This window comes from Oxyura jamaicensis, chromosome 28, assembly GCF_011077185.1.
Source record: "Oxyura jamaicensis isolate SHBP4307 breed ruddy duck chromosome 28, BPBGC_Ojam_1.0, whole genome shotgun sequence".
Lineage (NCBI taxonomy): Eukaryota > Metazoa > Chordata > Aves > Anseriformes > Anatidae > Oxyura > Oxyura jamaicensis.
In genome coordinates this window covers 3,617,903-3,645,197 of record NC_048920.1, presented here as the reverse complement: position 1 = coordinate 3,645,197, position 27,295 = coordinate 3,617,903, and the positions used below count along the sequence as shown (strand labels likewise).

Below are 27,295 nucleotides of genomic sequence, written 5' to 3'. Positions count from 1 at the left end.
GGGCGGCAGGGAACGGGAGGAGCCCCCCCAAGCTGAGGGAGCGCGGCGCGGGGCGTGCTGGGAGTTGTAGTTCCAGCCACGGGCCTGTCGCGGTGCACGCTGGGAGCTGTAGTTCCGGCCGGCGGCCATTTCGGCGGCAGCGTGCGGGCCGCTGCCCGCGGTGACTTTGCGGCATGGAGAGCGGCTTCGGCTCCGACTTCGGCTCCGACTTCGGCTCCGGGGGCGGCGGGGGAGGGAAGCTGGACCCGGGGCTCATCATGGAGCAGGTGAAGGTGCAGATCGCCGTGGCCAACGCGCAGGAGCTCTTACAGGTGAGGGGGGCGGCGGGCCCGGCCCGGTGCCCCCAGCCCGGTACCTCCGGCCCGGGGTCCGCGGCCGCCTCTCACGGCCGCCTCTCACGGCCTCTCTCCGCAGCGCATGACGGACAAATGCTTTCGGAAGTGCATCGGGAAGCCGGGCGGCTCGCTGGACAACTCGGAGCAGGTGAGCGCCGTCGGGGCAAGGCGAGGAGCAGGGGGTGACCCCGGCGCTCCCCAGCTCAGGACTTTTTTTTTTTTTTTTTTTTTTTTTTTCCCCCGCAGAAGTGCATCGCCATGTGTATGGACCGCTACATGGACTCCTGGAACACGGTTTCCCGAGCCTACAACTCGCGGCTGCAGCGGGAGAGAGCCAACATGTGAAGCGTCCCCGGCTCCTGGCCGAGGGAGGGACCATGCGGGGAAGGGACATGCGGCCAGTCCAGGTGGTTGGGGGCGAGGTCCCGCAGCCTCCCCAGCCCCTGCCGTGGCAGAGCAATAAACCCTCGCTGAACCGTTTGCATCCTTTGGCTTTTATTAGCACCAAAACCCAGGAGCGAGTGAATTTTCCAGCCTCGAGAGCCACCGTGAGCTGCTTGTTTTGCCTCGTGCCCTTCCCAACGGTCCCGACTGGCCAAGGCATATAGCGGCCGATAAATCCCGGCTGTGCAAGGCAAGGAGCCTTCTGTGGAAAAGGGGGGGGCAAGCCAGCAACAGAGTCCCCTTGCCCAGGAAGCAAGCCTGGACCCAGCCATCAGGTAGTTACCTAGTCCCTTTTCATCAGTCGAAAAGCTGCAATGAGATGCTCCCCACGCCACAGCTGGCTCTTTCCTCCCTTGTGTTTATAGAGCTGTTTGTGGGGCTGAAATGAAGCTTTAGCTCAAGCAGTGCATTGGGAGCCAAGGGCGTACTTACTGAGCTCACAGCACAGCCTTGCAAATAGTTGTACAGGCACGCCTTCGGAGCGATAGACCGTGTATGAAATGGGTTAGGAACTACACAGGTTGATTTCTTCAAAGGAAAAAAATAAATGTGTGGCTGTGATTTTCTGTAACTTCTGCTTTGGTGCTGACACGAGCATTCCATCTTGGAGCCTACCTTTCAGGTTTTGTCCCTTTGGGAAGGAGCACATCCTTAACAGGGTACTTCTTTGCAGGTACGCTCAGTATTGTGCTTAGCTGGTACACCACTCCTGGAATGGTCGATAAGTGTTGTGTGGTCTGCAGTATGCCCAGCAGCTGGAAGAGTAGTGTGTTGGGTATTAAAAATGCCTGTACCCCTGCAATGATGTTTTTGGAATTCCTTCTGTTGAAGCACTTCCATATTTTATAAAATACTCCAATATGGGCTGGGGCAGAGAGACAGACTGGAAGGGACTGACCTCTCCTTAACCTGCTAGGATGTTCAAAGGAATAAGTGGGAAATTGGATTTCATTTTATCTTCCAGTGTGGTGGCTTCAATACAGGGAATAAAGTGCTCTCACAAGATAATGTACTAAGATATCTGGATGTTTGGAATAACTGAAACTAAATTGGAGTTTCCCATCCAAACCGGGCAGAAAGGTTACTTGAAAATACAAGTGCTTCCAGCTACGTTCTCATAGGGGTCTTTTTACTTTTCTTTCTGCTCTTTGAGTTTTGTGGTCCTGGCTGTACAGCAGTCTTGTTTCAGCAGAGTAAGCATCCCACAAGTGTTCCAGCTCTGGAACTGAACCCACTCGAGCTGAGCCTGGAAACCAGGTCTCCCCCCTTGCTGTGCTCTAGCTGGAAGAGTTGTGGGCCTCACTGCCAGATGAACGTGGCACTAAGGGATGTGATTTAGAGATGGGACTCGGTGGGTCAGATTGATGGCTAGACTTGATCTGGAAGGTCTTTTCCAACCTAGATCATTCTATGATTCTGTAGGCTGGGAAAGAAGAAACCCATTGCTGTACCCAGATGCACAGCTTACCTGCAATAAGCCTAGGAATGGGGTTGGGGAGCTAACTGAACGTAACCACTGCTCTATTTTGATGGTCAAGCCTATAAAGAGATGTCCAGGTCTAAAGCTTTACACACGAGCTTTGCAGCATTTTTTTAAGAGCAAGCCCAATTGTGTGCCTTAGCTAGCTAATGGGACTGGGCTTCCCCCTGGATGAATTGGATGCTTGGGCCCCTCTCAGCAGGTTGAGTTCTTCCCACCAGGCTTAACCAGAACAGTGGTCTGTGTGGCTGCTGTGCCTTGGTCCTCAGCTGAATCAGCTGTTCCCTTACACAAAGGGAGCTGAGGCAGGGGTGAGAAGCCTGTACTGATTCTTTAATATGGATGAGGCCCTGGGCAGTCTGAAGTCCGAGTGTCTTAATCCTAAGCTTCTCTTGTGATCAAACGGTAAGCCGTGGAGCTTACAGGGACTAGTACCAAGCATTGATTTGAAGTGGTAGCATGCCCTTTCCAAAAGCCATTGCACATTATAACAGCTCCATCCAGGCAGCGAGATCTTGAGGCTTCAGCAAGGGCATAGCTCAGGGCTGGGACAAGGTCCTCTCATCTCTTGGGTTGACCTTGGGAGGACAGTGCACAGACAGAGCTAAAGCACGCTATGTGAATCTCTGGCAGATGTTTCTGGCACCGCTCCAACTTGAAAGGCCAGGTTTTGATGCGTAGGATGTTTGGCCAGGTCTGAAGATGGGACAGGCCTCATTTATTTATAGAAAACATGTCTAGAACTGTACCTCTCTATGCAAAGCAGTTACCAAATACCCTGGTGTCATGACTGCAGTGGTTCACAACAGACTCGTTTGGTTAATACCTGCCAGTCATCGTTACCCCTTCACAGTATCCAAAACCGTACAGTAGGTGCGGGGTTAGTGCATCCTCTGCCAATTACTCCTCTCATTCGTTGCCTTCCCTGAGTAGTAAAATGCAGCTTCAGAGCTTGAGGTTCTGCGCAATCCAGCCTTGGACAGCTGTTACTTTAGTGTAGACACCAGGAAAGTACGGCCTGGCACAGCCGTAGCCCCAGCTTGTGATTCCTGCTAGAAACCACCTTCCTGAGGGTTCTTGACATGCCAGAGGTCCACCAGCATCACCCTGCAGAGAGAGGAAAAGGGTCCTGTATCAAGGCAAAAAGAGTCAAGCCAGCCCAGCCCAGCCCCCCAGCTGTGAGATGTTGCTCTCTGGGACATGGGAGCGTTCGCTGTCCTGTTGCCCACCTCCCCGGGAGCCCATTTCCAACCTGGAGGGCTGCTAGCTGATGTACTTGCATGCACTGAAATTAGGACTTTGGGACATGGAAGAGCATTTCCAGAGATGCAGCAGGGATGTGAAATGGGCTTCATGGTATCCCTGTGATATCTTCCTTGGCGTTATCTCTCTGCATGTTTCCCTGACCTGTCACAGGTTGGTGGGACAAGCAGAACGAGGCACGTTCAGGGTGGATTCCAAGGGTGGCAACAGGCAGGGGAGATGGGTGGACAGATATCTAAGCTGGGGAGGCAGGGCAAGGCTGTCCTGGATGATACAGCACGGGGACTCTGCACGAGTTTGCTGTCCCCACAGCAGCATTTGCTGCTCTCGCACTCACTGAACAACTGTCGACGGTACCGTGTGGGAAACCGGCACACACCATCCTGCTGCTGATCTGGACAGGGTAGAACTTTTTGCAGGCCTGGTCTCCAATCACGTTCACTGCTGCTTTTTGCAGATGCTTTGACATGAGACCTGAGGAGGCAAGTATCGCTGTTAACTTGGTGCAGGGCACCTAAGTAACAGCAGCATGTGTAAGAGTGGGGACTGCGGCCTTGCTTGTGTGCCGAAGGGAGAGACCTGTACTTCAACCAAGTGTATCAGGCCTGGTTGCTCCTCAGCAGAGCAAGCCCAGGAAGGGCCCTTTTGTGTATAGTTTGTCAGGCAGTGCAGCTGAGCAGATAGAAATGGTATCGGGGAGGTCCTCATACTGCAGGAGCACAGCTGAAGCAGCTGTTAGAGGGATGGGGAGTGCGATGGCTGGCATGGAGAAAGCTTGGAAAGGCTGCAGGAGGGCAGAGGTGTAACCAAAGGGATGGGTACAGTGCGTGGTTGCTGGAGAGGAGATCATGGTGGCACAAGGCTTTGCCGAGGCTGGTAACCCCTGCAGGGTATGGTCTGTCAGGGGTAGTGCATGGGGCAGTGGAGCGGGGATGGGGATGTGTGGACTTGCAGGGTAGCTGGCACTTAACATGGCCAGCACAGACGGGAGGGAGCCCTCTCAGCCAGTACCTCCTTCCTTCGTGGAACCCCAGCCTGTGATGAAGCATCTGGCTCCTTCGTGGAAGATGTGTGAACTGGCTGGGAGACATATAGGTTTGATGGTGCTGCTGAACCTGACGGGCACGTTCAGCTCTAGCAGCGCCACATCGTAGTCCAGGCTGTAGACGTTGTAAAAAGGGTGCTTGTAGATACGGAATATTTTCTCCATTTTGCCATCGATGCCACTCAGGAAGGGTGTTCCTAGAAAGGCCACCCACATTTTGGGGTCACTGTAACTGCAGAAAGACAGCAAACCTGGCTGTTAGGACCATGGCTTAGCAAGGAGTGCCGTTCCTCTGCTTGTGTGGCTGGGATGCACTGTGGCCACACGTGAGGCCAGGGCCCCTGTCTCCATCACACTGTGGCGCAGATATACCCAGGCTTTGCTCCTTCCAGTCTTCTTCCTGCTTACCTGTAGGGGCACACCTGTAACAGGCAGTGTGTGCTTCCACCACAGCATCCCAGCCGTGGTGTTGGACCGCGAGGAAGGGGAAGGTGGGCTGATGGCAGTGTGGCCAGGGGCTCGCCGGCTTCACCTGCCCATACTTACATATCAAAGCAGTGAGCTGCAGAGAGCAGCCACCTGTCAGCGATGAGGACAGCCCCACACTTGTGCTCCTTCTGCCGAAGCCAGAGGCTGACTTGCCAGGGCCATTCTCCTCGAGCTGCAGCGCTCCCACCCACGATCTTGCTGAAGGCCAGAGCAGTGGTTGAGCCACAGTCTGGAACAGAAAAAGGCACCGTGGTTCTAAGTAACTAAGGGAAAGGGTTATCTGTCCTTCCACAGCCCCTACCGTGGGACAGCGTTCTGGGGAGACACGCACAAGGCAGTAGTAGGATGTGATGAATTTCATTCATGCATCTGAGGCAAGGCTTGGCAGACGTGATACAGGTTGGAAACACTTCCCTGTTATCACACTCCACGCCTTCCGGGGATGTGCTATGTGAGGATGGCAAATTTGGATGCACTGGCCGAGCTGTCACACAGCAAGGGATGTGCAGTCCTAGGAAAAGTCCCAAGATAGCAAAAGATCTGGGCTGTAATGCTGTGCAGAGTTGTCGTGCCAGCTTGTTCTAGCACACTGGCAGAAGGCCTGCGTGCTGGGAAATGTGTCCAATGTTTATAGTGTAGAATAGGCCACGTTCCCTGGTAGAAAATGTGGACACTGTTCATCCAGGTTTATCCTGTAGTCTCTCAAACATCATGTAAGGCCAGGGCCACAAGGAGCTGGCCCCAGACAGCCCATGTGAAGTTAACGGGTTGCACTGGGGAGTCTGAGTATCGTGGAACAAGGCTGGGTAGCAATCACAGGCTGCAAAACAGTACTCACCGCAATTGCTTTCATCAAAGCCATTGCTGCAGTCAACAACTCCATCACATTCAGGATTTTCTTTTCCAATACAGACATTGCTGGAACACCGGAAGGTGAAGCTGGTACAAGGCACCACTGGAAGGCAATAACCCACGGCCTGCTTAGTGCCCGCCATGCTGGGGCTGGAGGTCTCCCAGCAGCATGTCAGTAAATTTGCTACCGATGGACTTTTACCTGGGGTTTGGGTGGGCCTGGCAGGCTCAGTGGTTCCCAGAGCTGTGGAGGTTTCTTTCGTGGGTGTGGTGGTTTTCGTGCTCAGGGTGGTTCTGTTGATGGCTATTGTAGCTGTTGTACTGGCGTGGCGTGTGAGGATGGCTGCCGTAGAAGTGCTGGTGATGGCCGAACTGGAAGGAGTGCTTGTGCCAGGACTGGCATACTGTGAGATGGTATCCAGGATCCAGTCGTAGAATTTGGTGATTCTGGAGTAGACGCCAGGTTTCTTAGCTTGGGCACAGCCAATTCCCCAGCTCACGATGCCAGCCAGATAAAACACGCCTGGGGTGACCTCGCAGGCCAAGGGCCCACCTGAATCTCCCTGAAGAAGAAGCAAGGCAGTGGCTGCTCAGCCCACTCTCCCCAAGACACATCTGCATGGAGTTGCTCCTCAGCCACACTAGGAGGAGTTAGCTAACCTCAAATTTCTCTGAGGGAACTCTGAGGGACATTCTGCTCCCACACAGTTTGTGCAAAACACGAGTGTGCAGAGGCTGAAACTAGGGCCAATGGCACAGCCTGGCTGCAGTCACCCTGGCATTTGTTATGAAAGTTAATATCTGAATGCTTAATTTGATGAACCTTTGTTCACTTTTTTTAAAGCCCTGGGGCAGTAAGGTGTTCTTTTGAGCTAAGGTACACGTGGGTTTCAGCCTAGTTGCAGAAACTCTGTAAATATTTCACAAAGCCATAACTTGTGAGTTAGCCTGGTTTTCTGGAGCAATCTGCAGAGGAGTGGAGAAATCCTAGACTCTTACCTGGCATGAGTCTATCTTCCCTTCCAGGAAGCCAGCGCAGATCATTCGGTCGGTGAGGGAGAAGTTGTAGAGGAAGTTGCAGGTCTTCTGGTCTATGATGCCCACAGAAGCTTTCTGCAGGCTCTCAGGCTTGGTGACTGCATGGAAACCATGGGATTAGTGAGTGCAGCAGGCAGAAGTGAGACCTAATGGCTTTTAGGGTGATCCAACACATGCTTCTGAAAATCAGGCTCTAATCTCAGATGAGAGCTGAATCCTGTATGAGCTACTCTCATTTAGGAAGCCCCCACAGCTCCTGCTTCACCCCAGGATGCAGTTTTATGCCTGTCTACAGGCTACCAGGCACAGGCAGCAAGTTCCTGTTGTTGTCACAGTTCGTGTGCTCCTTGCCATCAGTTAGAAGGGCAGTAGAGCTTCTTTGGTAGCACATCTGCCACCCTCAGGCCTTCCTACAATGGGAGCCTTGCTCTTTCTAACAGCTTGGAACATCTTTGTGACTGACCCTGGTCATTGAATGCTATCTTGCCTGAGCTACAGCAGGCTGCCAAGGCATACCCCGCTTGTTTACTCTTGTGTTTCTGTCAGTTCCTGACTGTCCTGTATGCACCCAGGACTGTCTGGGTCACTGTGGTACAGGCTTTGCTGCTGAATCTGTCACTGTTCCAGAGAAAATCAACTGATAAGGCACCACTACTTACAATTCCCTTCTTGGAGGTTTCCCCACCCAGAAATGATGCATTTCTTGCCAACAGGAAACTTCTGCACCGTAAGTGGGAGGCAGATAGGCTGGATGTATTTGCTGAAGACGAGGGGTTCTGCCAACTCAAGTACAGCCACATCGAAGTCCAGAAGGATAGGATTGAAGAGAGGATGCTGGATGACTCTTGTTACGTTGGCTTTCACTGTGTTCCTGTCTGTTCCATTTAGTGATGTCGTTCCCATGTAGGCTTCAATCTCTTCTGGATCTGTCCTGTAAATACATAATCCTAAATATGTATGCACACACACATGCACCTAGTTTACATGCTGAGCTGCTAGACTATTTAAGCTGAACTTTAAATGATTAGTGTTGAAACCTGACTTTACCAAAGCAGAACCCAGCATATGCAAGGGCTGAGTCACACCCCAAGAACTCTGTTTCCATCAGCGGCACATGTTGGATGTCAAGAGCAGGTAAACATGTAGTAATCCTCTCCTTGTCTCCATAAACTTTTGATTTCAGGAGTGTTCTGGCATGCAAATAATGCCTCTATATTCAAAATACTTTGACAGATGTTTTTATTACAAGTTTTCTTTCTAGAGTTGTTTTTTAATCTTTTATCCCCATGTGGACTTGAAACATTCATCACTTCTCATAGTGAAAAGCTTCACAGTTTAGTATCATTTATGAAGAACTGCTTCCTTTTTATTGTTTTCCATCTGCTCTCGATGGTTTAATTTAACATCATGTAGAAACAGTAAAAAGGCATTCCCTGAACACTTTGTACCTTTCATAATTGCATAGATCCCATGGCACACTCCCTTCCCACCCAGTTCTCTTTTCCCATCTCTAGTCTGGTGTATGTCATGCTTGTTTTGGACGCTGTTCCACATTGTCTATTGTGTTATTCTTTATATTACCCTAGCACTGCGTGCAGTGAGAAGTGAGTTGCTGTGGATCTAAGTACCAACAGACTGGCAATCTCAGTTGTTTTTCTAATAATTACTAACATTCATTTGCTCTTTAATTGCCACTGCCCAGAGAGCTGCTGTTCCGTGGCACTTATTTCTGACCTCCTTTTCTAAATGGTAAAACCTGATGGAAACCCATTATCATCTGCAGATAGATAGCACTGGTTTGTTGCTCTTTGCCTCACTTCACACTTGCCTACCTTGGATTTCACTTGCTGTTTTATTGCCCAGCTATTTAAGATCATCTTGAAACTCGTCATAGTTGAGCCCCCATTACTTCTGCTTTCAGGAATTTTTATTCTTGGCAAACATTATCTTCTTGCTACTCATTTCCTGTTCTAGGTCATTTATAAATCCATTTGGGCTCTTGCTGTTTAACAGAACTGTGCAGGCCTGAACTGACCCCCTGCCCCATAACAACTGATTATGTGTTTATTTCCTATTATTACAGCTATTTTTTTTTTTAATCTGTATAACAGGCCTTTCCTCGTGAAGTTAAATTTCTCAAAGAAACTGTCTTATGGCATTTGCCCTTTTCCACCCCTATCAAATGTGTTGTCCCCGCTCCATGTCTGGGTGTTTTTAGTGTTTCCCTGCCTCATCCCAGTGTCCCCGCAAAACTGCTTTTACTATTGACCTCTACCGATAACAAAAATGAATGTTCAGTGCATGTCCTTGCTTTTCACCAGCAACTCCAGTGCCATAGCTGTGGATTTGGCTCCATGGCCGCGTAGAGCTGTGCAGCTCTATGCCAGTGGGCTGGCAAGCTGGAATAGCAATGCCAGCAGGGATGGACTCTTACTCATTGAAGCAGTGAGCTGCTGACAGCAGCCAGCGGTCCCCAATTATGGTGGCTCCACAGAAATGCATCGAGTCTTCTTTCAGGCTGACTTGCCAGGGGATCTCTCCTCTGGAAGCATCTGTTCCTCCCACAATCTTGCTGGGTTTAGAGAGCCCAGGTCGTCCTCCACACTCTGAACAAAAGCCAAAGCATGATTTGTGAGTACTGTGAGCAGAAGACAAGTGGGAAGAGGCTTCTGCTCTCTCTAACCAGTAAGTCCAAGCAGGGACAAGTCAGGGCTTAAGTCTGCGCGAGCCCTGCTTGCAGATCATGGGGTTCCCTGATGGTGTTTGTGTACAGCCATACATGGGCTTTCATCCTAACTGCTGGTCTGCAGCTTGCTCTTAGCAAGTCCTTAGGTCTATGCCTTTCTTGAAGACAGAGTAACCAGCAGGTTTGTGCCTCTTAGCCCTGCTATTCCAGATAGGTATTTTTCTAAAATTAGAATTAACTTTCTAACATCTATATCTCCTTGCAGAGCTGCTGGGAAGACTCCTTGGATCTGACAATCATTCTGTAGACACCAACCTTCCTGAGGGGAACTTCAGTGAGAAGGTGCATGGCTGCTGTTAGGTTACAGCTAGCAGCTTTGAACTTCTGGGAAGTACATGGCTGGCAAACAAAAGTGAGTGATCAACAAGTTAAGCAGTGTCAGGCACTGCTATGTCATAGTCCCTGGTCCCTTAGGTCCTGTTTTGGACACTCATCTGTGCTGGAACTTAGTGACTTTGCCAGGCTGCTCTGGACTAAGCCAGGGCAACCAGATAGTGTCACTTGTGCCCTTGGCACTTAAGCAACAGTTGTGTGGGTCACCCTACCAAAGGTAATTTCAGCTCAGTGGAACAACAAATCTTGCAATTGGACCTGTACCAGCTACTCCTCTTGCAAAAGTTGTAGCCACCCTGTGGTCTCTTACCTTGTGGTCTGGATGCAGGTGCTGGCTTGCTGGCAGCTGGGGCTGGTGAGGTGGTGGGGATTGCTCTGGTGGTGGTGTTGAGCTCTTCAGTGGTGACCACGTTACTGTTAGTACTGGAGTGTATTAGTGGGACAGTACGCGTTATGGAGTTGGGAAAGGGAGAAATAGCATCCAAGATCCAGTCTCTCAGTTTGGTAACACGTGTGTAAACCCCAGGCCGTCTGGCTTCAGCACATCCAATTCCCCAGCTCACGATTCCTGCCAGGAAGAACTTGCCAGATGGTTCTTCACAGACCAGGGGCCCACCAGAGTCACCCTGCAAGGGAAGCCCAGATGGTGAACTATTCCTGGGGATGCTCCAAGCTTGCCACAGCCACCTTGAACATACCTCTGCAAGTCTGTGTTTCTCTGTCCCTGCATAGGCCCACTCACCCCTGCTGATTTGCTCTATCCTGTGACCTTTGGGTGCTCCTCTATGTAGGCACACTGTCCTACTATTAAATGGTAGACTTGTGCCTTTGATGTGCCAGAAGAGTACAAGGGTGTCCTTCATAAACTCTAGTGCAAGCATTGCTACTGGTTTAATGAGTTGTTAACTGCTGCCCTTAAAGGTTAAGTCCACAGTCCCTCAACAGCCAGATTACAGGCGATCATTGCATGATACAAGGTGGCCATGCTAATCTTTGCGTGATGTTTTATTGATTTGGCCTACAGTCCCTAGTCAATTCTTTGGTACAGTGGGGCTGTATGTCATTGCTGTAGGGCACATAGTTGGTGTCTGTGAAGCTGGCAGTCCCAGCTGGATGTTGGGATTGTTCTATGTGGATAATAATTGGGTAAGTAAAGTTCATCATCCAACCTCAAATCTTCCATTCTTGTCTCCCTCTCCAGTGTTTGTGCTACATGTGGTGCTCGAGTGTTTGCAGAAATATGAAGTACTACCACCACAGAAGAGCAGTTTTGCTCAGCTAGTGGCTGCACCTGTGAAGGGCCCTGACAAACCACAGGAACAGCCATGGAAATTACTGTCCCCCTCTCGCAGCACAGTGTGTTCTCCCCACCCATTGTGAAAGGCAGGGTTTTCTCCAGCTTATCACTTGCACTTCCAGACTGAATAAAGGCTACCTAGGAAAACCATCAAGTCCCTCACCACGATCTGTTGTATATGTTTTAGTTTCTACTGCTGCCCTTTGCCAGTGGGATTTTGATCTGAGGAGCTGCCAGGTAGTTCAGTAACACCAGATCTGATTACAGGTCAGCAAAGAGAGAAAAATAGTTATATAGCAAAAAAAGCCCCATGAACAGCAGTGCCCTGCTCTAAGCACTACAGAATATATCTTCATTTTTCTCTTTTGCAGTCCCTGATCCATGCTTGGATCCAAGGTGTGGCCTCAAACCTTGGTGGGATGCACCCATGGTGTCAGATCCTGCTTCCCAAAGTACTACTTGGTGCATACAGGGGAGGAAAAGACTCATGCTGGGAGGTGTGCCAGCTTCCCTGGACAATGCTTACCTGGCAGGAATCTATTTTCCCCTCCAGGTAGCCAGCACACAACATCCTGTCTGTGAGGGCATGGCTGTAGAGGCTGGAGCACAGCGTCTGGTCCAGCAGCTCCACTGTTGCTTTCTGCAGGAACTCGGGTTTTACCACTAAATGGGAGAGATGCAACTGTTAGCTCCCTGTAGGAAGCGTTGTGTGGGACCAGCTCCTTGTGTTGCAGCCATCCTGGCTGGCCAGAGCATGGCTTGAGTGCCCTTCCCTGGTGCATTCCTGCACCACTCACACCCCACCATGCCTCCTCTGCCGCCTGCCACACTTTGCTTACAGAAATCCTCCTTCAGGTAGCCCCAGCCAGAGATAAGGCACTTCTTGCTGGTGGGGAAGTGATGCCCAGCATCTGGCAGGCACACAGGCTGGATGTACTTAGTAAAGGTCACGGGTCTCTTCAGCTCCAGCACAGCCACATCGTAGTCAGCTGTGTCTGTGTTGTAGGAGGGATGCGGGATGATCCGTGCGATGCCCATTTTTACTGTGCCTTTGTCCATACCGCTAATGGAGGTGGTCCCCGTGTACGCTGCCCACATGGCTGGGTCCTGAAACCTGGAAGAGAAACAGCTGGGGCTTTGCAGGCCTGCAGTGCCACCCTGCAAACCAGAGCTATGCAAGTGGTGCCACCTCTCGTCCATCCTGTTATCAGCTCTGGGACATCAGCTCCCCATGTCTGGCAGGGAAAGGAAACCAGGCTCGACAAGGCAGTCTGGTACTTTGGGAACTTGGGCCAGAAGATACAGCAGCTTTTGGAAATGGTGCAAGATAGCTAGGGCTTACTCAGTAAAGCAGTGAGCAGCAGACACCAGCCACTTCTCTGTGAGGATTGCAGCACCACAGAAATGTTCGTTGTTCTCTCGCAGGCTGACTTGCCATGGGAACTCTCCTCTGGATGCTTCTGAGCCTCCAACTATCCTGGTGGCAGTCTGCATGGCAGGGCGGCTCCCGCAGTCTGAAAGGGAGGAGAGAGCCAGGGCATTGGGATCCTGCCACCTGTGCCTTGGCAATGTGCTTTCTGGGGCAGGTGGGAAAAATCTGCTTCAGCTTTGTGCATGCTCCCAGCACCTGCTCAAGTACCAGTACGCTGCTAGGGATGTCACAAGGGACCAGATTTTAACCTGCAATTTGGGGAAAAAAAAGGCACTGCAAAGCAGTGACCCATCACAGGGTCCTCTCTGAAACTCCTTAAGGCAAGAAAGTCTGGACAGAAATAGCTCTGCTAGTTTCACAAGCTCAGCCACTGCTGAGCTGCTTCCAGCAGCCCATGGGCACGCAGGGATTGCCTCCAGCACAGCAGGAGGGGATGGGCAGGTCCTTGGACCTATACCACCTCTACAGGGTCAGACTGGGTATGTGCAGGGTCAGACTGGGTATGTACAGGGGAGTGGTAGCATTACAAGGGGAATGTGAGAGGCTCCCTATCTTCAGCAGTGATCGTGGGAGATGCCTGCAGGGTGCCTGGGTCTCCTTGTACTCTGCCTCTACCCTTGTCCTTCTGAGCAACCAAGTCTGTAACCAAACCGTATCTCAAGTATGCTCATCAAGGCCCAAAGATAGCTCAAGCTCCACACTGCTGGGGGTGTTGATAGGTGGCTGGGCATGCCCTTGTGGCCAGGCTTCTGGGGCAATGCCAGTGGGCACTTGCCTGCATCCACTGAATGTCTGCAGCTTGGGCACATGGGATTCACTGGCTTATGGGAATGTGCTGCTCTATCCCAACATCATGTTACCCCTTTGCTGTTGGCAATGGAACCAGCATGTTTCTCAGGTATAATTCCCCTTGTCCTGATGTTAGCATCTACTATTGGCCTAAGAAGTTATGCTGTCCTTGCAGCCCAGTGCCCAGAAGACTAGTGGTGTTACAGCTGCAAGGGGTGACTTGGGGCCTGTCTCCAAAGCCCAGGAGACCTGCTGCAAGGGACTCACCGCAGCCCTTTTCATCAGAGGCATCAGAGCAGTCCTTTTGGCCATCACATTCTGGGTTTTCTTTCGACACGCACTGCTTGTTGCGGCAAGTGAACAAGTCTCCGGGGCAGCTCCCTGGGGACAACAAGGCTTCAGTCACTTGTGTCTTCTGCAGACCTCCCAGCAGCTGCCCCCTGGCTCCCCCAGGGGCAACCACCACTGTGTCTGTGCTCACCCTGCTTCCCGGCACTGCCAGTGTCCCCATGGGATGCAGCCGGCAGCTGAGCTGCAGCTCTTGTTGAGCTTCCAGGGGGAACAGGGGAGCAGAGCACTGGTTCACCAGGTTATGAACAAGATGGGATGCAAACACCTTTTGTATCTGGTGAGGAGGAGGCTAGAGGTCAGGCTGCAGCATGCAACCTGGGGAACTGGGGCCGATCTTTGCCCTGGCAATGCTTAGAAAGGCACAGAGCTCTTCCTGCTTCCTGGCTCTTACCTGATTTCAGTCCTGGTCTGTATGGAGAAACCTCACTGGGACCTGTAACAAATGGAAGGATGGGGATCAGCAAGAGCATCCTAGTTGGGGTGCACAGGAGCTGTGTGCTCTCATGAATGCTGCTCCCGGCCAGGACTGGCAGAGGCTTTGCTTCACCTTTTCCTGCCTGCCTGGCAATTGCTTTCCCCATCCCATGGCCAGTGGGAGTCCCTGTGATGAGCTCCTGGCACAGTTCGCTTCCTGGAGCCCTTCTCCACTTTTCTCCACCACAGGCACAGGGTGCAGCAGGTGAGCAGCTATCTATAGCCCTGCAGGCTTTTGGGGTGATCCCAGATGCAGGGACCAGTTCTCAAGAGCTGTGGCAGTGATCGGCAGCCCAGGAGCAGGCTCCAAGGTGGAAGCGACACTGGGCTGTTGCCCATAGCCAAGGTGCACACTCCATTTGGGGCGCACAAGGCTTTCAAAGGCCTGGGACTCTGCTCATCCTTGCAGGGAGTGTGGGGAGCCCACAGCTTCATGTTTTCTAGCCATATTTCTTTTGAAAGGCCTACGATCATGTGCAACTGCACAGTTATTGAGGGAAAAGTGAATTCCAGGTGGTTTCAGAGAAAAATTTACATACGAGAAATATCTACCCTAGCAGGAATTATTTCTGCAACTCTGAGGACTGCTTAAGGACTGCTCACAGTTAGTAGAGGCAACCCAGCAATTAACCTGTTGAGGTTTGGTTCCTCAGGCTGCAGTTTGTGCTTTAGGCTCTGTTGTTGCCACAGACTCGTGAAACAACTCTTGCAGTGCAGAGAGCAGCAGGACAATGCTAGCATTGTAGGGGGATCTGGGGACTTCCCATGAAGCTTCCAGCTGTTCTGCAACTGCCAGGAGCTAAGCATGTTTCTGCTTCTGTCTTGTGAAGCACCAGAGCATCTTTTGGAGGTTTGCTTGGGTGCCTGGCAGCAGCTCCATTTCTAAAATTGCTGCTGGGCACAAAGCCTTGACTGGACATCCAAAGCTAAAGCCCCAAGGCACTATGGCTACTCGAGACACAGTTTTGCTGGTATGACCCGTGTTGCTAGCAGCACCAGCACAGGCTGCCTTGCTCTGGTTGCCCAGCAGTTATGGGAGGAGCACACCTGTAAGAGAAGCTGAGGATATTGTCCCATAGGCAGCCAGGGAGAGACCCTGCTCGTGCAGGGCAGCTGCCAGGCCGTGTCTGAGAGCTTCCTCCTCCGTGGCAGAGCTCAGGGGATGGGAATCCTGGGGGCTGAAGCGGAGGCGGAAACGGACAAGTACGCTTGAGTTCCCGTTCCTGCTGGAAGACAGAGAATTACTGAACACTTTGGATCCATTAGAAGGGACAGTCTCTTGTGCTAACTGCCTACAGGGAACTTGAAGGAAACAAAACTAATTCTTAATGATTTAAGGCTCAAGTGTCTCTGGAGGTGTGGTCTGGGATGAACAGTCATTGGCATTTTCTTTGGCCCAAAGCTCGCCTTTGGTTGAACAAGGCCATTTTCCTCTGCCTTTCTGACTACATTTCCAAATTAAAGAAACCGGAACACTGGTGCAATCCCATAAAAAAATCCAGCCTCAACTTAAAATCAGTTTCTCGTTTTGCTAGCTTTGAACAAGAACACAGGTGTGAGCTCGCCTTTTTGGTGGAGCTTGTCCTGAAAACATGAGCTGCACAACCTGCAGAGAAAGCTGCCTACACTCACCTGTAGCCCAGGATGGTGCAACCAATGCAGCTCCAGTCCAGCTGGGAGTCCTGGAAACTGGACAGAAACTGCAAGGCAAAGGACAATGGTCATGCACACTGGGCAGAAAACCCCTGTGAGATGGGTCTAGTTGGTGCCTAGTATTTTCCAGGGAGCTGGAGCTAACTGGAAGATCTTCTTGTCTCCACAGGTGGCTGGAGCACCTGAGTCCAGTTCATCAGAGCACATGTAACCTTGTTCCCACTCTGGTTCAGGGCACGAAGTTAACCTCTTCCCACCACTTTTTTTTTTTGCAAGGAGCAGACCTGAGCACACAGTTCCCAACCCACAAGTCTCTCTCAGGGCCTTGATGGGACCTGTCAAAGTGCAACTCAGCCCTGCAGTGTTGCTTGCTGACGTTTAAGAAGCCCCTGAATGAGGACAGCCAAGCTGGGCCCTGGGGAACCACACAGGCAGGGACCACAGCAGGGATGGGGCCCAGGCCACCCAGCAGCCTCCTGGCTCTGCCCTGTGCCAAGCAAGGGGTGCAGAGCTGCAGTGTGCATGGTAAGCCCAGCTCAACTTACCAGCCTCTCGAGGGCGGGTGTCAGCACCCTGTAGTAGTCCGAGTTCTCCCTCTGTAAGCTGCTGTTGAATATGATTCCTTGCAGCTCCACTGTGTGCTCAAAGCTGGTCTCTCCCACGGGATGGCAGGCTGCCAGAGAGGAAAGGTGTCTGTCAGAGGCACAGAGGGCACACGGAGGTCTAGGGCCATGGCTGGACCCAGCTTTCCTGGCTGTCTCATTTGGAGCATTGGTCTCTCCATGTCCTTAAGAGCCCCAGGTTTCAGCAGCTTGACTGTCCTTGACCATCTCTGAGGTGCTTTGTGGGTGCCACATGGCTGCGCTGGGCTACCCCGCACATATGCAGGAGGAACATTTTGAACTTGTAGCTAATTTGAATACTAACACTGTAGATTTTTATTGAGCCTGAGAAAACAGATCAGAATCAAATGGGTACAGCTTCCTAGGGCAATCTCAGACTGACCCTGTCCTTGCAGGAACAGGCTGAGGAAATGATTTGGTGACAGAGCACTGGAACAGGCTGCCCAGGGAGGTTGTGGGGTCTCCTCTGGAGATATTCAAGGCCTGTCTGGATGCCTTCCTGGGCAACCTGCTCTAGGGAACCTGATTTGGCAGGGGGGTTGGACCCGATGACCTCTGGAGGTCCCTTCCAACCCCTACAATTCTGTGATTCTGTGAAATGTGTCCAAAGCCAGCTTAGAAAGTCGTGCCACACAGCAGAGATGTGCTGGTGGGATCTGGCAGTCATGTCAGGCTGGGCTCCATACCAGCATCCCAGCCTGAGGTGACATCTGGCCATAGGGCACCAGAGGCAGCAGGAAGGATGTGCGAGAGACAAGGAGATGGTGGTCACACTCTGGAGAGGGACAGTCGGACAAGCAACGGTCAGTGGATGCAAGGAGATGAGATAGGAGATGGCTGAGGAAGTGACAAGAGATTTAGGGGTCACTGGGAGAGATCAGAGAGGAATAAATCACATGCAGCATTAAGGATGAAGTGCTTTAGTCAGATGTCATTCAAAATATGAGGCGACTACAGCCTCTGCATTTTGGCTGTTTACATGGGGAGAACTGACCAGGTCTTGTCCTCAGATAAAGGCTTTTGAGAATTTTTGGCATGAGAACTATTGCTGTAAGCTGTGCAGACCATTACTCTTTTGGAGCAGATGATAAACCGAAAGAACACCCCCAGCTGTGCACTCACCCAGCAGGATCCCCACGTAGAGGGCCATCACGCTGCCCACTACCGCGGCCACAATGGTTAACTTCCAGCAGCTGGCCTTCCGTCCCTTTCTGCCTGGCACTGGCTTTACTTGGTCCATGCCTTCTGAGCACCTCTGTGAGTAAAAAGAAGAGGAAAAGGACTTGTCTGGGATGAAATGAGAAATACCAGCTAAGGTTACCTCAGGAGCTCCAACCAGGACATTATCAGAGGAAGTAAAAGGACTGGAAATGCACTGCATCCCCTGGCATGCCTTAGGCTGCAGTCAGGAAATTTTTGATACATCCAGTCTGTAGGACCTGAACGCATCAACCACAGTGGCCTATCCCTGCCTGGTGGTGTGATCATGAGCCAGCCTGATGCCTCCATCTCCGTGCTGTGCACAGAGCTTTTGGTGACACAAGGGCTGGGTGAGAGCTGAACTGGAGTTATAGCAGCGCAAGGCCCTGCTTGGGGTTCAGCCAGGATTGCACTACCATGGACTGGGCTTAGGATCTTGGCTTGGTCTTTCTGCCTAAGGCCATCACCCCTAACGAAGATCCTAAAACTAACTAGTGTCACTAATATCCTTTGGTGCTACTCAGGAATCACAGATTTGCAGCACTAGGTGGAATAGTTAAGTTGGAAATCCAACATTTATCTCAGAGTAATCTTGCAGGCTTGCAAATAACAGGACTAGACTGTAGTCACATCCTTAACGATGAAACTGCAGACTGAATAGAGAGTTATGGGGAGAGACCTGTTCTTGGTTAGTAACTGCTGATCCCTGCCAGTAACATCATCACATCCAGTACGTTATCAACCATCATGACCTCACTACTAATGGACAATATTCCTCTTCTCTCCCATCCCTAACCTGCACACAAATGTTCATCCCCAGCTGGCTCAACACAACATGGGGCCAGTTCTCTTCAATATCTTTATCAATGATCTGGACAAGGGGGTCGAGTGCATCCTTGGTGAGTTTGCAGACAATACCAAGTTAGACACGGGTGTTGATCGGCTCAAGGGTAGGAGGACTCTGCAGAGAGATCTGGATAGCCTGGATCGATGAGCCAAGGCCAACTGTATGAAGTTCAACAAGGCCAAGTGCTGGGTCCTGCACCTGGGGCACAACAACGACATGCAACGCTGCAGGCTGGGGGAGGAGTGGCTGGAAAGCTGCTTGGAGGAAAGGGACTGGAGGTATTGGTCGATCGTCGGCTGAATATGAGCCAGCAGTGTGCTCAGGTGGCTAAGAAGGCCAATAGTATCCTGGCTTGTATCAGAAAGAGTGTGGCCAGCAGGACCAGGGAGGTGATTGTCCCTCTGTACTTGGCTTTGGTGAGGCCACACATCAAACACTGTGTTTAGTTTGGGGCCCCTCACTACAAGAAGGATGTGGAGGTGCTGAAGCATGCCCACAGAAGAGCTGAGGTTGGCCAGGCAGGACTTGCTTTTCATGAACCCGTGCTGACCGGGTGCGCCAAGGGAAATCTCATCCAGTCTCTTCTGCATCAGCAATTTTCTCCTGATCCAGAAGATGCAGTGCGTGGTTGGGCCCAAACACCAGTTTACTGATGCTATAAATCAGGCTGAGACTTTAGCAAACAGGGAAGCTGCAAAGGAACAGCCTTTTCTAATGCAAATCTATCTAGCAATGAAAGAAAAAGAGAGAAGAAAGGCGCTCAGGACATAGGGAGCAGCAGAACTGCTTCTGAAGAGCTTTTCAATGTTTTCCAAGAGGCATCAGCGGCTCTTTAAACTGAAGCTTCTAGATAAGAGATTTTAAAAGGTCACTTCTTTGTGAGGCAAGAAACAGAGAAGGGGGAGAGGAAGGGAGTCCATCCAGGATGCATTTTTTTTTTTCTAACAAACCTCCATATCTTCTTTTTCAGTTGTAACTGAGCCTGGCAGAGATAGGCACTTTGGGCCCCTGTGTTTGGTTAACAATATCTCCATTTGACAATTCAGCTCTTGCTAAGAGGAGACGGGTAAGAAACATTTTTTTTTTCCAGTGGTCCCTGTGACCTAAATGCATACAGATGAGCGATCCCTTCTCCACTCTTTTAATAGGTTTTGGGGTCACCGGCTGTCTCGCATGTGGGAGCTCAAAAATCTAATCCAGACATGCTGATCAGTGCCAGGGTGGTCTTACTACCAGTGGACTTTAAAGGTAGGACAATGGCATGGGAAGAAAGAAAATAACATCACAGGCAACATTGGCTATGGCTGCTTTTAATTTGACAGTACAGTTTAGATTGAACTAATTTTGGCAGCAAATAAAATGTTATACTATGATAAAAGATTCTTAGAACCCTAGCAAGAAGTCCATATTACTGATTGCACTGGCATTTTAACTGGAAAAAGAAAGTCGACGGAAGAAGACGGAAAAAAGAAAGAGACGGAAGCCTACTTAGCAAAGCAATCAAAATTCATCTTCTTTGCTCTCCTTTTAGCATAAAGAAAACTTATTTTCTTTTGAGCAAGTGGTGCGAGTTAGAAGAGAATTACACGTGAAATGAAAAAGCAAAGGAATTTACACCCTTCCTTCCTACCTTCGGTCTCAGACTCTCTCACAGGGGCTGTGAATTACCAGGAAGCCCAGTGCTGTGCTGCAAATCAGAGAAACCAAATAACGTCCAACAGAGGTGAGGGAGCAGGGGCAGATGATGGAGGAGAACAAACCCACCTGGCTGTAGCTTTATTCTGACTGTACCCTCTCGGCTGGTATTTCAGGTGAGAACTCAGCAACAATGAATTTCCACCTCATTTCACGTTCATTTGGGTGAATGACCCACCTCATTTCACTCTAGGGTGTCAACAGCTATGCTGGCCGTACTCTGCTCCCTTGTTGTCTCCCAGAGATCCCCTAATTGGAATTTGGGTTTAGTCAATGACACCAAATGTCTGCTTTGGCCTTCTGCCTTAGAATCATAGAATCAGCTAGGCTGGAAAAGACCTTCAGGATCATTAAGTCCAGCCATCAACCGACCTACTAAGTCCCATCACTGTATCATGTCCCTCAGTGCCATGTCCACACCTCCAGGGATGGGGATCCACCACTTCCCTGGGCAGCCCATTCCAGTGCTCGACCATCCTCTCCATGAAGGAATTGTCTTGTATCCTTTTCAGTTGTGCTGCCTGAAGAAATCAGTGGACACTCAGACCCGTGTCAAGAACCTGATGCATCTCCATCGCCTCTGATGATGGGGAAGAGATTCTTTGAACCCCAAAGGAAGGTTGAGGTGGTGTATTTGAAGATGACGTGCTGGACTATAGCACCACTGTGCCCTTGTCCTTGCCCTTACACAGTTTTCTAGGATAAAGATAAAACCCGTCTGGCTAGCAAGAGGGTTTCTGGTGGATGTTCAGGGGAAAGTTCAACTTGTCAGTTTTTCCTCTGGCTGAAATGAAACTTCTTGAGGATTTTCAGAAGCTGCTGCTGGGTCAGAAAGGAGACGACAGCAGGAATCAGCATCAACAGTTCTCATGGTGGGTCTCAAGGGGCTTTCAAACCCCCTTGGTTTAAAAAAAAAAAAACACAAAACAACAACAACAACAAACAAAACAAACAAACAAACAAAACTTTACTGTAAAAAGCCAATGCTTCTCTTTTGTTAGGAGCCCCAGCTGATTCCATGTTTGTCTGATTTTGCGGTAGTCATTCAATATCCCTGTCCCAAATCTTTGCATGATTTAGCCAGTCATCATTGATACTTTGGAAGGTTTACGGGGAGAGAAGCGATGTAGCCTGTGGTACTGCAGTAGGTAATACCGTATCTGAAAGTGTGGCTGGCACAGCACACGAGGAAAGACATTACTGGGTGAACTAAGGAGCAGATCAATTCACACCACAGTTATTCCCTGGGAACTCCAGGTGCAAGAAGTACCTCCTCTCCTTCAGGACCATTTCCTAGAGGACAAAGTAATCTGAACAGCGAAGTCTGCTAAGAGACTCATTCACCAAGAAACAGGAATTAACAAACAGGAAAGCACCAAGGAACAAAGGTGAAGTGGGCTCTGGTACGATATTCAGTTCTAATCACCTACATTCCATATCAACAATTTAAGCCAGAAGAAACAAAAAGATGATTTTGATGACATGTAAATCAGAAGTCCATCTTGCAAGAGCATAACAGAGGGTGGAAAATTTGTTTTATGCCAGCAGATACAGACCAACAGAAAGGCGATGAGTAGCAAGAAGCTATATATGTTGAAAACATCTTTCCATTAAAAACAGATGAGCAAAAAGTGATTTATTTTGGTGTGGGCAGAAATCAGAAGAGTGCAAACTGCCAGAGAAACATGAGTTTCCAGTAAGAATATTAAGAAAAAAAAGCACATTTATGGATTTTTCTCAGAGTAAAAATTGTGAGTGGTTATAAAACATAAAGCCCCTGATAGCAGGGGGAAAGTAAGTGATCTGTGTCTTCCAGTCCCATATTACTAGGCTTTCTTCTCACTGCTCCAATTTAGTGGAGAATGTGTGTAAGATGTGCTACAGAGAAAGCCAACAAGAACTGCCCAGTGAAAATAATCTGTGTCTGTCCCTAAAGATCTGCAAAGATCCCTGGCAGATAGCCACCACCCCTGCTCTTCTGCCTCTTGCAGCTCTGGCTTTGTTTCTTCCTCAGTTTGGATTTTGCTCTAGGGCACCTGGGCACCTTGAGTCATTTCATAGGATCTTGATTTTTTTTCCTTAACTGATTGAGAAAGGGAAAATTTAAAATGTAAAGTGGATCTCATTCATCCCTGGTATTTCTTCTAATTAGCCTAACTGGCACTAACACCAGTTCTTTTCATCAAGGAGGACAAGACAGGAGCAATGCTGTGTGCAAGCATGGGTGTGCGCTTGTGCAGAGGGTCAGGAGCACGTTACATCCATGAGCAAGGACAGGAGCAAGGAATGGCCTTCCTGGATGTCTCCGAATGCCTTGGGCACAGGTGACAGATGCCACATCTCCGTTTCAGGGCACATGGAGCTGTAAGACTGGCCCAGGACACACAACTGCTCAGCACAAACTGTGACAGTGCCGGTTTTTAGGTAGAAATTGGCCCCTTGCAAAATGGGGTAGCACCTCAGGTGGAAATACAATGGTGATTTTCCAGCACAGTGCTGAAGTCTAACCACCAACGGGGCTTGCTTTTTCTTCCTTCACCTCCCCATTCCCCTGCTTCTTTGTCGTTATTTCTCTTTCTTTGTCTTTCCTCCAGCCCTCCCTGCCCTCTCCAGCTCTGCACCCTTAGTCCCCCCCCCCTTTAGAACAGGAATGCTCGCTCCCCTATCTCACCTTGCTTTGCCCCAGGCTCCCTCCTGCTTTTCTTCAGCTTTTTCTGTTCCCTTTCTACCCTCGGCAGCAGCCCTCCACCATGAGGACACGAATCAAGTCTCACGAAAGCAGGAGAGGGACTCTGTCAGGACAAGGAGTAATGGATTAAACTAAAAAGAGTAGATTTAGATCAGATATAAGAAAGAAATTCTTTACTCACCTCAGGGTGGTGAGGCACTGGCACAGGTTGCCCAAAGAAGCTGTGGCTGCCCCATCCCTGGAGGTGTTCCAGGCTGGATGGGGCTTTGGGCAACCTGATTTAGTGGGAGGTGTCCCTGCCCATGGCAGGGGGGTGGTGGAATTAGATGATAAGGTCCCTTCCAATCCAAGTCAACCTATCTGTAACCTTCTATGATTTTATGAGTCTCGACCAGAGGAAGAAAAACAAGGAAAGAAGCACAGAAAAGAAACGGTGGTAAATGTGTCTTCAAAGGTCAATTGAATTTAGTCTGCAACAGATAAAGATTACTAGAAATCCCCAATGACCCCTGAGGGCAGCTTTCAGACTGCTCTGGAGTCTTTGTGCTGCCTTTCTATATTCCGCTGTGTTTGGATGTTTTATTCTAACACTACAATTATAAAAAGCCAATTTACTGCAGCCATGTGAAGAACCAAGTGTTAAAAAAACCTTGTTGCCTTTATTCTGCATTAGCTTGGGACTGTTACAGGGTAGTCTGGCTCTCAGCAGAGTAACACTCAGTACCACAGTCTGCTGAGTCTTCAGACATCAGGGTTGTAAAACCGTCTCGTAGTCTAAAGCCATGCCTCCCCCAAACAGGGCTTTTGTCAAATGATGGTGTCGGTATGAGAACTATGTGACTTGCTCGAGGCAGACAAGATCAGCAGCAAATCTACCTGCACTGTCAGGAAGTAAGAGCACTTGGTCAAGGGTGAGTGAAGGACTAGTGAGTTAATCACTGCCGTTAAGACTTGTGGTGCTTCAGAGGAGGAATATAGCAGAAGCATCTTTCTCCAAAGAAAAAAGCACAAAATGAAAAATTAAACTCCAATGTGCCTCACTCACCATCATTCAAGATCAAACATGTCAGAACAACGAATCACATCTGTGCCAGCAAACCATGAGCTTGAGCAGAAGAGAGGAAAGAGTCATTTGTGGTAAGTGAAAACAAACATGACCAGAAGAGAGAGAGATGTGGGGTAGCAAACAGGCCTGCTAGCACAGCCCAGTGGTGAGAACAATGAAACCCGAAAATTCTCAGTGAACGAGGAATGGAATGGAACAGTTCACTTGAAAGGGACCTTCAAAGATCATTTAATCCAACTGCAAGAAAACAGGGTTAAGCATTGTGATTTTCTCCTTGCAGCTGGTAATTTAATTGTATAGAGCATAATTGTTATAGAGCATCTTGTAGCAGCAGTCACTGACAGAAGGTAGAATATTTCCCCAGCAGTAGCCAGAGGTTGGCTGGTGGTACAGTGCAAGGACATGTCAGTCTGGAGAGGCCAACAACCGTCAGCCCCCTTTATGGCTCAAGGACACCCCAAGGCTGCACCAGAAGTGGGGCTCCAGAGAGGGGAAGGAGTGCTGGAATAAAACCTTTGCATTACGATGTGTACAATGTCTCAATTCTCCTCATTAGATGATGATATGCCATGAAAACAGTACATGAAGAAACAGCTCCAGCTGGTAGAACACAAAGAAATGATGGAGCTCCTCGGTGTCACTCCAGCTGGAGTGGACAGTACCTTCATGAGCAAAGTCAAAGCGTCCACGCATAGCAGACAGACAGGCAAGCCAAGTTTGGCTAACCTGGCCTTTTTGTTTCACGTGGCATGAGCATCTCCTGCCACCAGAGTGGTTCCTTGAACCACCTAACACCAAATTTAATCCTTTTGCTTCAATGCATCTCCAACCTCTGTAGCTGGCGCATGTAGACCTGTGTATGTCCCCCGCTTCTCTGTGGGTTAACCTTTAGTAGGGTTGTGCTGCATCCCAAAGTCCACACCCTACTGCCACACAGAACGAAACACTACCACCAAACGCTAAGCCCTGGGCTGAGGACACCTCTTTTTCTATTCAGGTAAGTTAGGAAAACGCCGCCAGCGCTGTCTGCCTGCGGACTGCGAGCATCTTGCAAGTGAACAAGCCTGCTCTGGGTGGTACCAGCTCCAGCGATTCCGACTCAAATGATGCGGGTTTAGAGATGATCCTGAATACCTGCTCACTTGCAGCATCCTTTTTGGAGGTGCATCTGGTTCAGCTGTCATCCTTCTCTCAGCAAGCCCAGTGACACTGTACGGGCCTTGTTTATTGTCTGTTTTGGACTTCAAATGTCTCTCAATTTACAGGTAAGAAGATCCTCTTCCTGCCTGCCAGCTCTGCAGCCTCAGCTGCAACATGACAGGCTGAGCTGCCCAGTGCTCGCATTATCACGGCAACAAAGGCTCTAACATCATTTCCACTGTGGAGACACTCAGCCCCTGAGCTCTCCCCTTGCTGAGAGAGCGCTGGGCAGATCTGTACCTGCAGTTGGGTTTTCAACTTCAACTACGTGTTAGAGAGCAAAATGAAGGCTGCCTTCCTCCCCCTTGACTGTGTTCCCTTGACCACATGGTACAAATAGTAAATACCGAATACACACTGGGAGTATCCAGTAAGCAAGAAGTGCCATTTTTGTCCAATTACTTTTTACAACAGGAGAACTATATAATTTGATACTTTTCAGCGCACGAATGGCCAAGGAAAGCTCACATGCTTAACTCACGGCATTTCATTTGGTCACAACCCCCTACACGTGCTGCCCTACATTGGCTTCAGAGGCAGCAGCAAGTGAAGGGCTGTTATCAGCTGCACCTGGTGAAAATACTGGTGAAGATACTGGGACCACAGCATCCTGGAGGAGCAGCAGGGGGCTAAACTAGATGCTTTCATTTTCCACGTAACCACATTTTGTATTTTCTTACCAGCTTGCATAGATTTAAAGCAAGGTGTAAATCATGTTTTTTTGGTTCAGCCCTTATTACAGCTTGGCGGATAGGCATTGATATTCATGTGCATAAAACCCTTGTGCTACCCTGAAAACAGCCATCTGTAGTGCACGGTTCCCTCAAAGACAGAATGCGTGTAGAGAAACCAGCTAGGGATGACTGAGGAGCATTCAAGCCGGGAACCTGCAGTGCCTGAGGTGATGGGATTTTGGCCACTGTCTTGGGAGGCCGCAGAACGAGACTCCAGACTTAGTGGTGCGGGATAGTGCCTTCTACTAAACTCTGGCACTGGGGGCGTGTGACCAGCCTGGGTCAGCCCTCCTGCCTGAGGGGACCGTCCCCAAGCACAGGCTGCAGGACACTGGCGCACATGGGCTGCTCAGAGCTGTCTGCAGGGCAGCCTGGTGGCTGGAAGACAGGTTGGGTGCAAAGCAGCACGACAGCACTCCCAGGCCCTTTCCTCCAGCCGTGGGGACGGAGCACCATCCAGGAACACTGCAGGTACATTTCCTTTAGCTGGAATGGTAGTGCTGTCCCAGCACTGGAACCCGCAGATGTGGCTACAGGATTTGTCCCATGCCAAGGTCAAAACCGTTCACATCCGTGGTTGTCTCACCAACGTGCTTCATATAGCGACAACGGTGCCTATTTCAGCACTTACCTCTGCATCATTGCTAAGCCTGCACTTTTTATTTCCCATGAAGTAACCTGAACTTTCTGAAACATAATTCCTTGTAGCTATTAAATACCGTAAACCACGCTCTGCATCTGTTTTCCACAGTACTAATGAAATTAAGCATTTCTCCTCACCCAGTACTTTCAGAGAGGAGGTTCCAGAGACCATTTTCCAGTGAAATCAAGACTCAACCATCAGCCCACACGTTTGGTGTCGGTGGACACACACCGGCCAATAGCCACACGATGAAACATCCTACAAAAATGTAATATTCTGGGGACACCCGGCAGAAACGCACCCAACTTGTGCAGCTTCAATGATGAGCACATTCCTGTGGAGAGTTTTGGCTCCTTTGCGCCGACGAGCAGACCGGGTCCCCTCCAGCATCCCCGTGTCACTCGTGCGAAGCGCCCCCAACCTCAGCACCGTCATTTTAGCGTCAGAAAGCACCGAAATCGGCAAGGCGCTGCCTCCCGAGCGGGAACTCACCTGCTCCGCTTCTCCTCCTGTCGCGGCGCCGTCCGGCCCCGGGCCTCGCCTCCCGCCCAGCGCGGCCGCCCCGCCGGGAGGGGCG

The 27,295-nt window shown here is 50.1% G+C and overlaps 2 protein-coding genes across 4 annotated transcripts; one reads left to right on the top strand and one right to left on the bottom strand.

Moving 5' to 3' along the window:
- Positions 1–103: 103 nt before the first annotated feature.
- Positions 104–1,578, top strand: TIMM13 (translocase of inner mitochondrial membrane 13). Its single transcript, XM_035348340.1, has 3 exons — positions 104–311; positions 415–483; positions 582–1,578. The coding sequence occupies exons 1-3, from the start codon at positions 174–176 to the stop codon at positions 678–680; spliced, it is 306 nt and encodes a 101-aa protein (XP_035204231.1). The 5' UTR covers positions 104–173; the 3' UTR covers positions 681–1,578.
- A 985-nt stretch (positions 1,579–2,563) lies between these two features.
- On the bottom strand, positions 2,564–27,295 carry TMPRSS9 (transmembrane serine protease 9). Of its 3 annotated transcripts, none has more exons than XM_035348302.1 (20): positions 27,211–27,295; positions 17,767–17,899; positions 16,567–16,694; positions 16,001–16,068; positions 15,416–15,594; positions 14,286–14,327; positions 13,811–13,924; positions 12,665–12,836; positions 12,162–12,436; positions 11,849–11,985; positions 10,336–10,651; positions 9,381–9,552; positions 7,606–7,877; positions 6,908–7,044; positions 6,111–6,471; positions 5,895–6,011; positions 5,114–5,285; positions 4,534–4,799; positions 3,860–3,996; positions 2,564–3,366 (listed from the first exon to the last, which is right to left on the bottom strand). In XM_035348302.1, the coding sequence occupies exons 2-20, from the start codon at positions 17,882–17,884 to the stop codon at positions 3,205–3,207; spliced, it is 3,345 nt and encodes a 1,114-aa protein (XP_035204193.1). In that variant the 5' UTR covers positions 17,885–17,899; positions 27,211–27,295; the 3' UTR covers positions 2,564–3,204. The 3 variants fall into 3 exon arrangements, with proteins under 3 accessions (XP_035204193.1, XP_035204194.1, XP_035204195.1); XM_035348303.1 differs by having other exon boundaries at positions 15,416–15,591; XM_035348304.1 differs by lacking the exons at positions 2,564–3,366; positions 3,860–3,996 and having other exon boundaries at positions 4,662–4,975.

Excerpts from the sequence above, each read along its gene's own strand:
- TIMM13 (XM_035348340.1), top strand. The coding sequence starts at position 174 with ATGGAGAGCGGCTTCGGCTCCGACTTCGGCTCCGACTTCGGCTCCGGG. Across the intron at positions 312-414 it reads ACGCGCAGGAGCTCTTACAG|CGCATGACGGACAAATGCTT; the intron begins GTGAGGGGGGCG and ends CTCTCTCCGCAG. Across the intron at positions 484-581 it reads CGCTGGACAACTCGGAGCAG|AAGTGCATCGCCATGTGTAT; the intron begins GTGAGCGCCGTC and ends TTTCCCCCGCAG.
- TMPRSS9 (XM_035348302.1), bottom strand. The coding sequence starts at position 17,884 with ATGGACCAAGTAAAGCCAGTGCCAGGCAGAAAGGGACGGAAGGCCAGC. Across the intron at positions 12,837-13,810 it reads CTCTGATGAAAAGGGCTGCG|ACTGCGGGAGCCGCCCTGCC; the intron begins GTGAGTCCCTTG and ends CCTCCCTTTCAG. Across the intron at positions 10,652-11,848 it reads GGAAAATAGATTCCTGCCAG|GGTGACTCTGGTGGGCCCCT; the intron begins GTAAGCATTGTC and ends CTTCCCTTGCAG.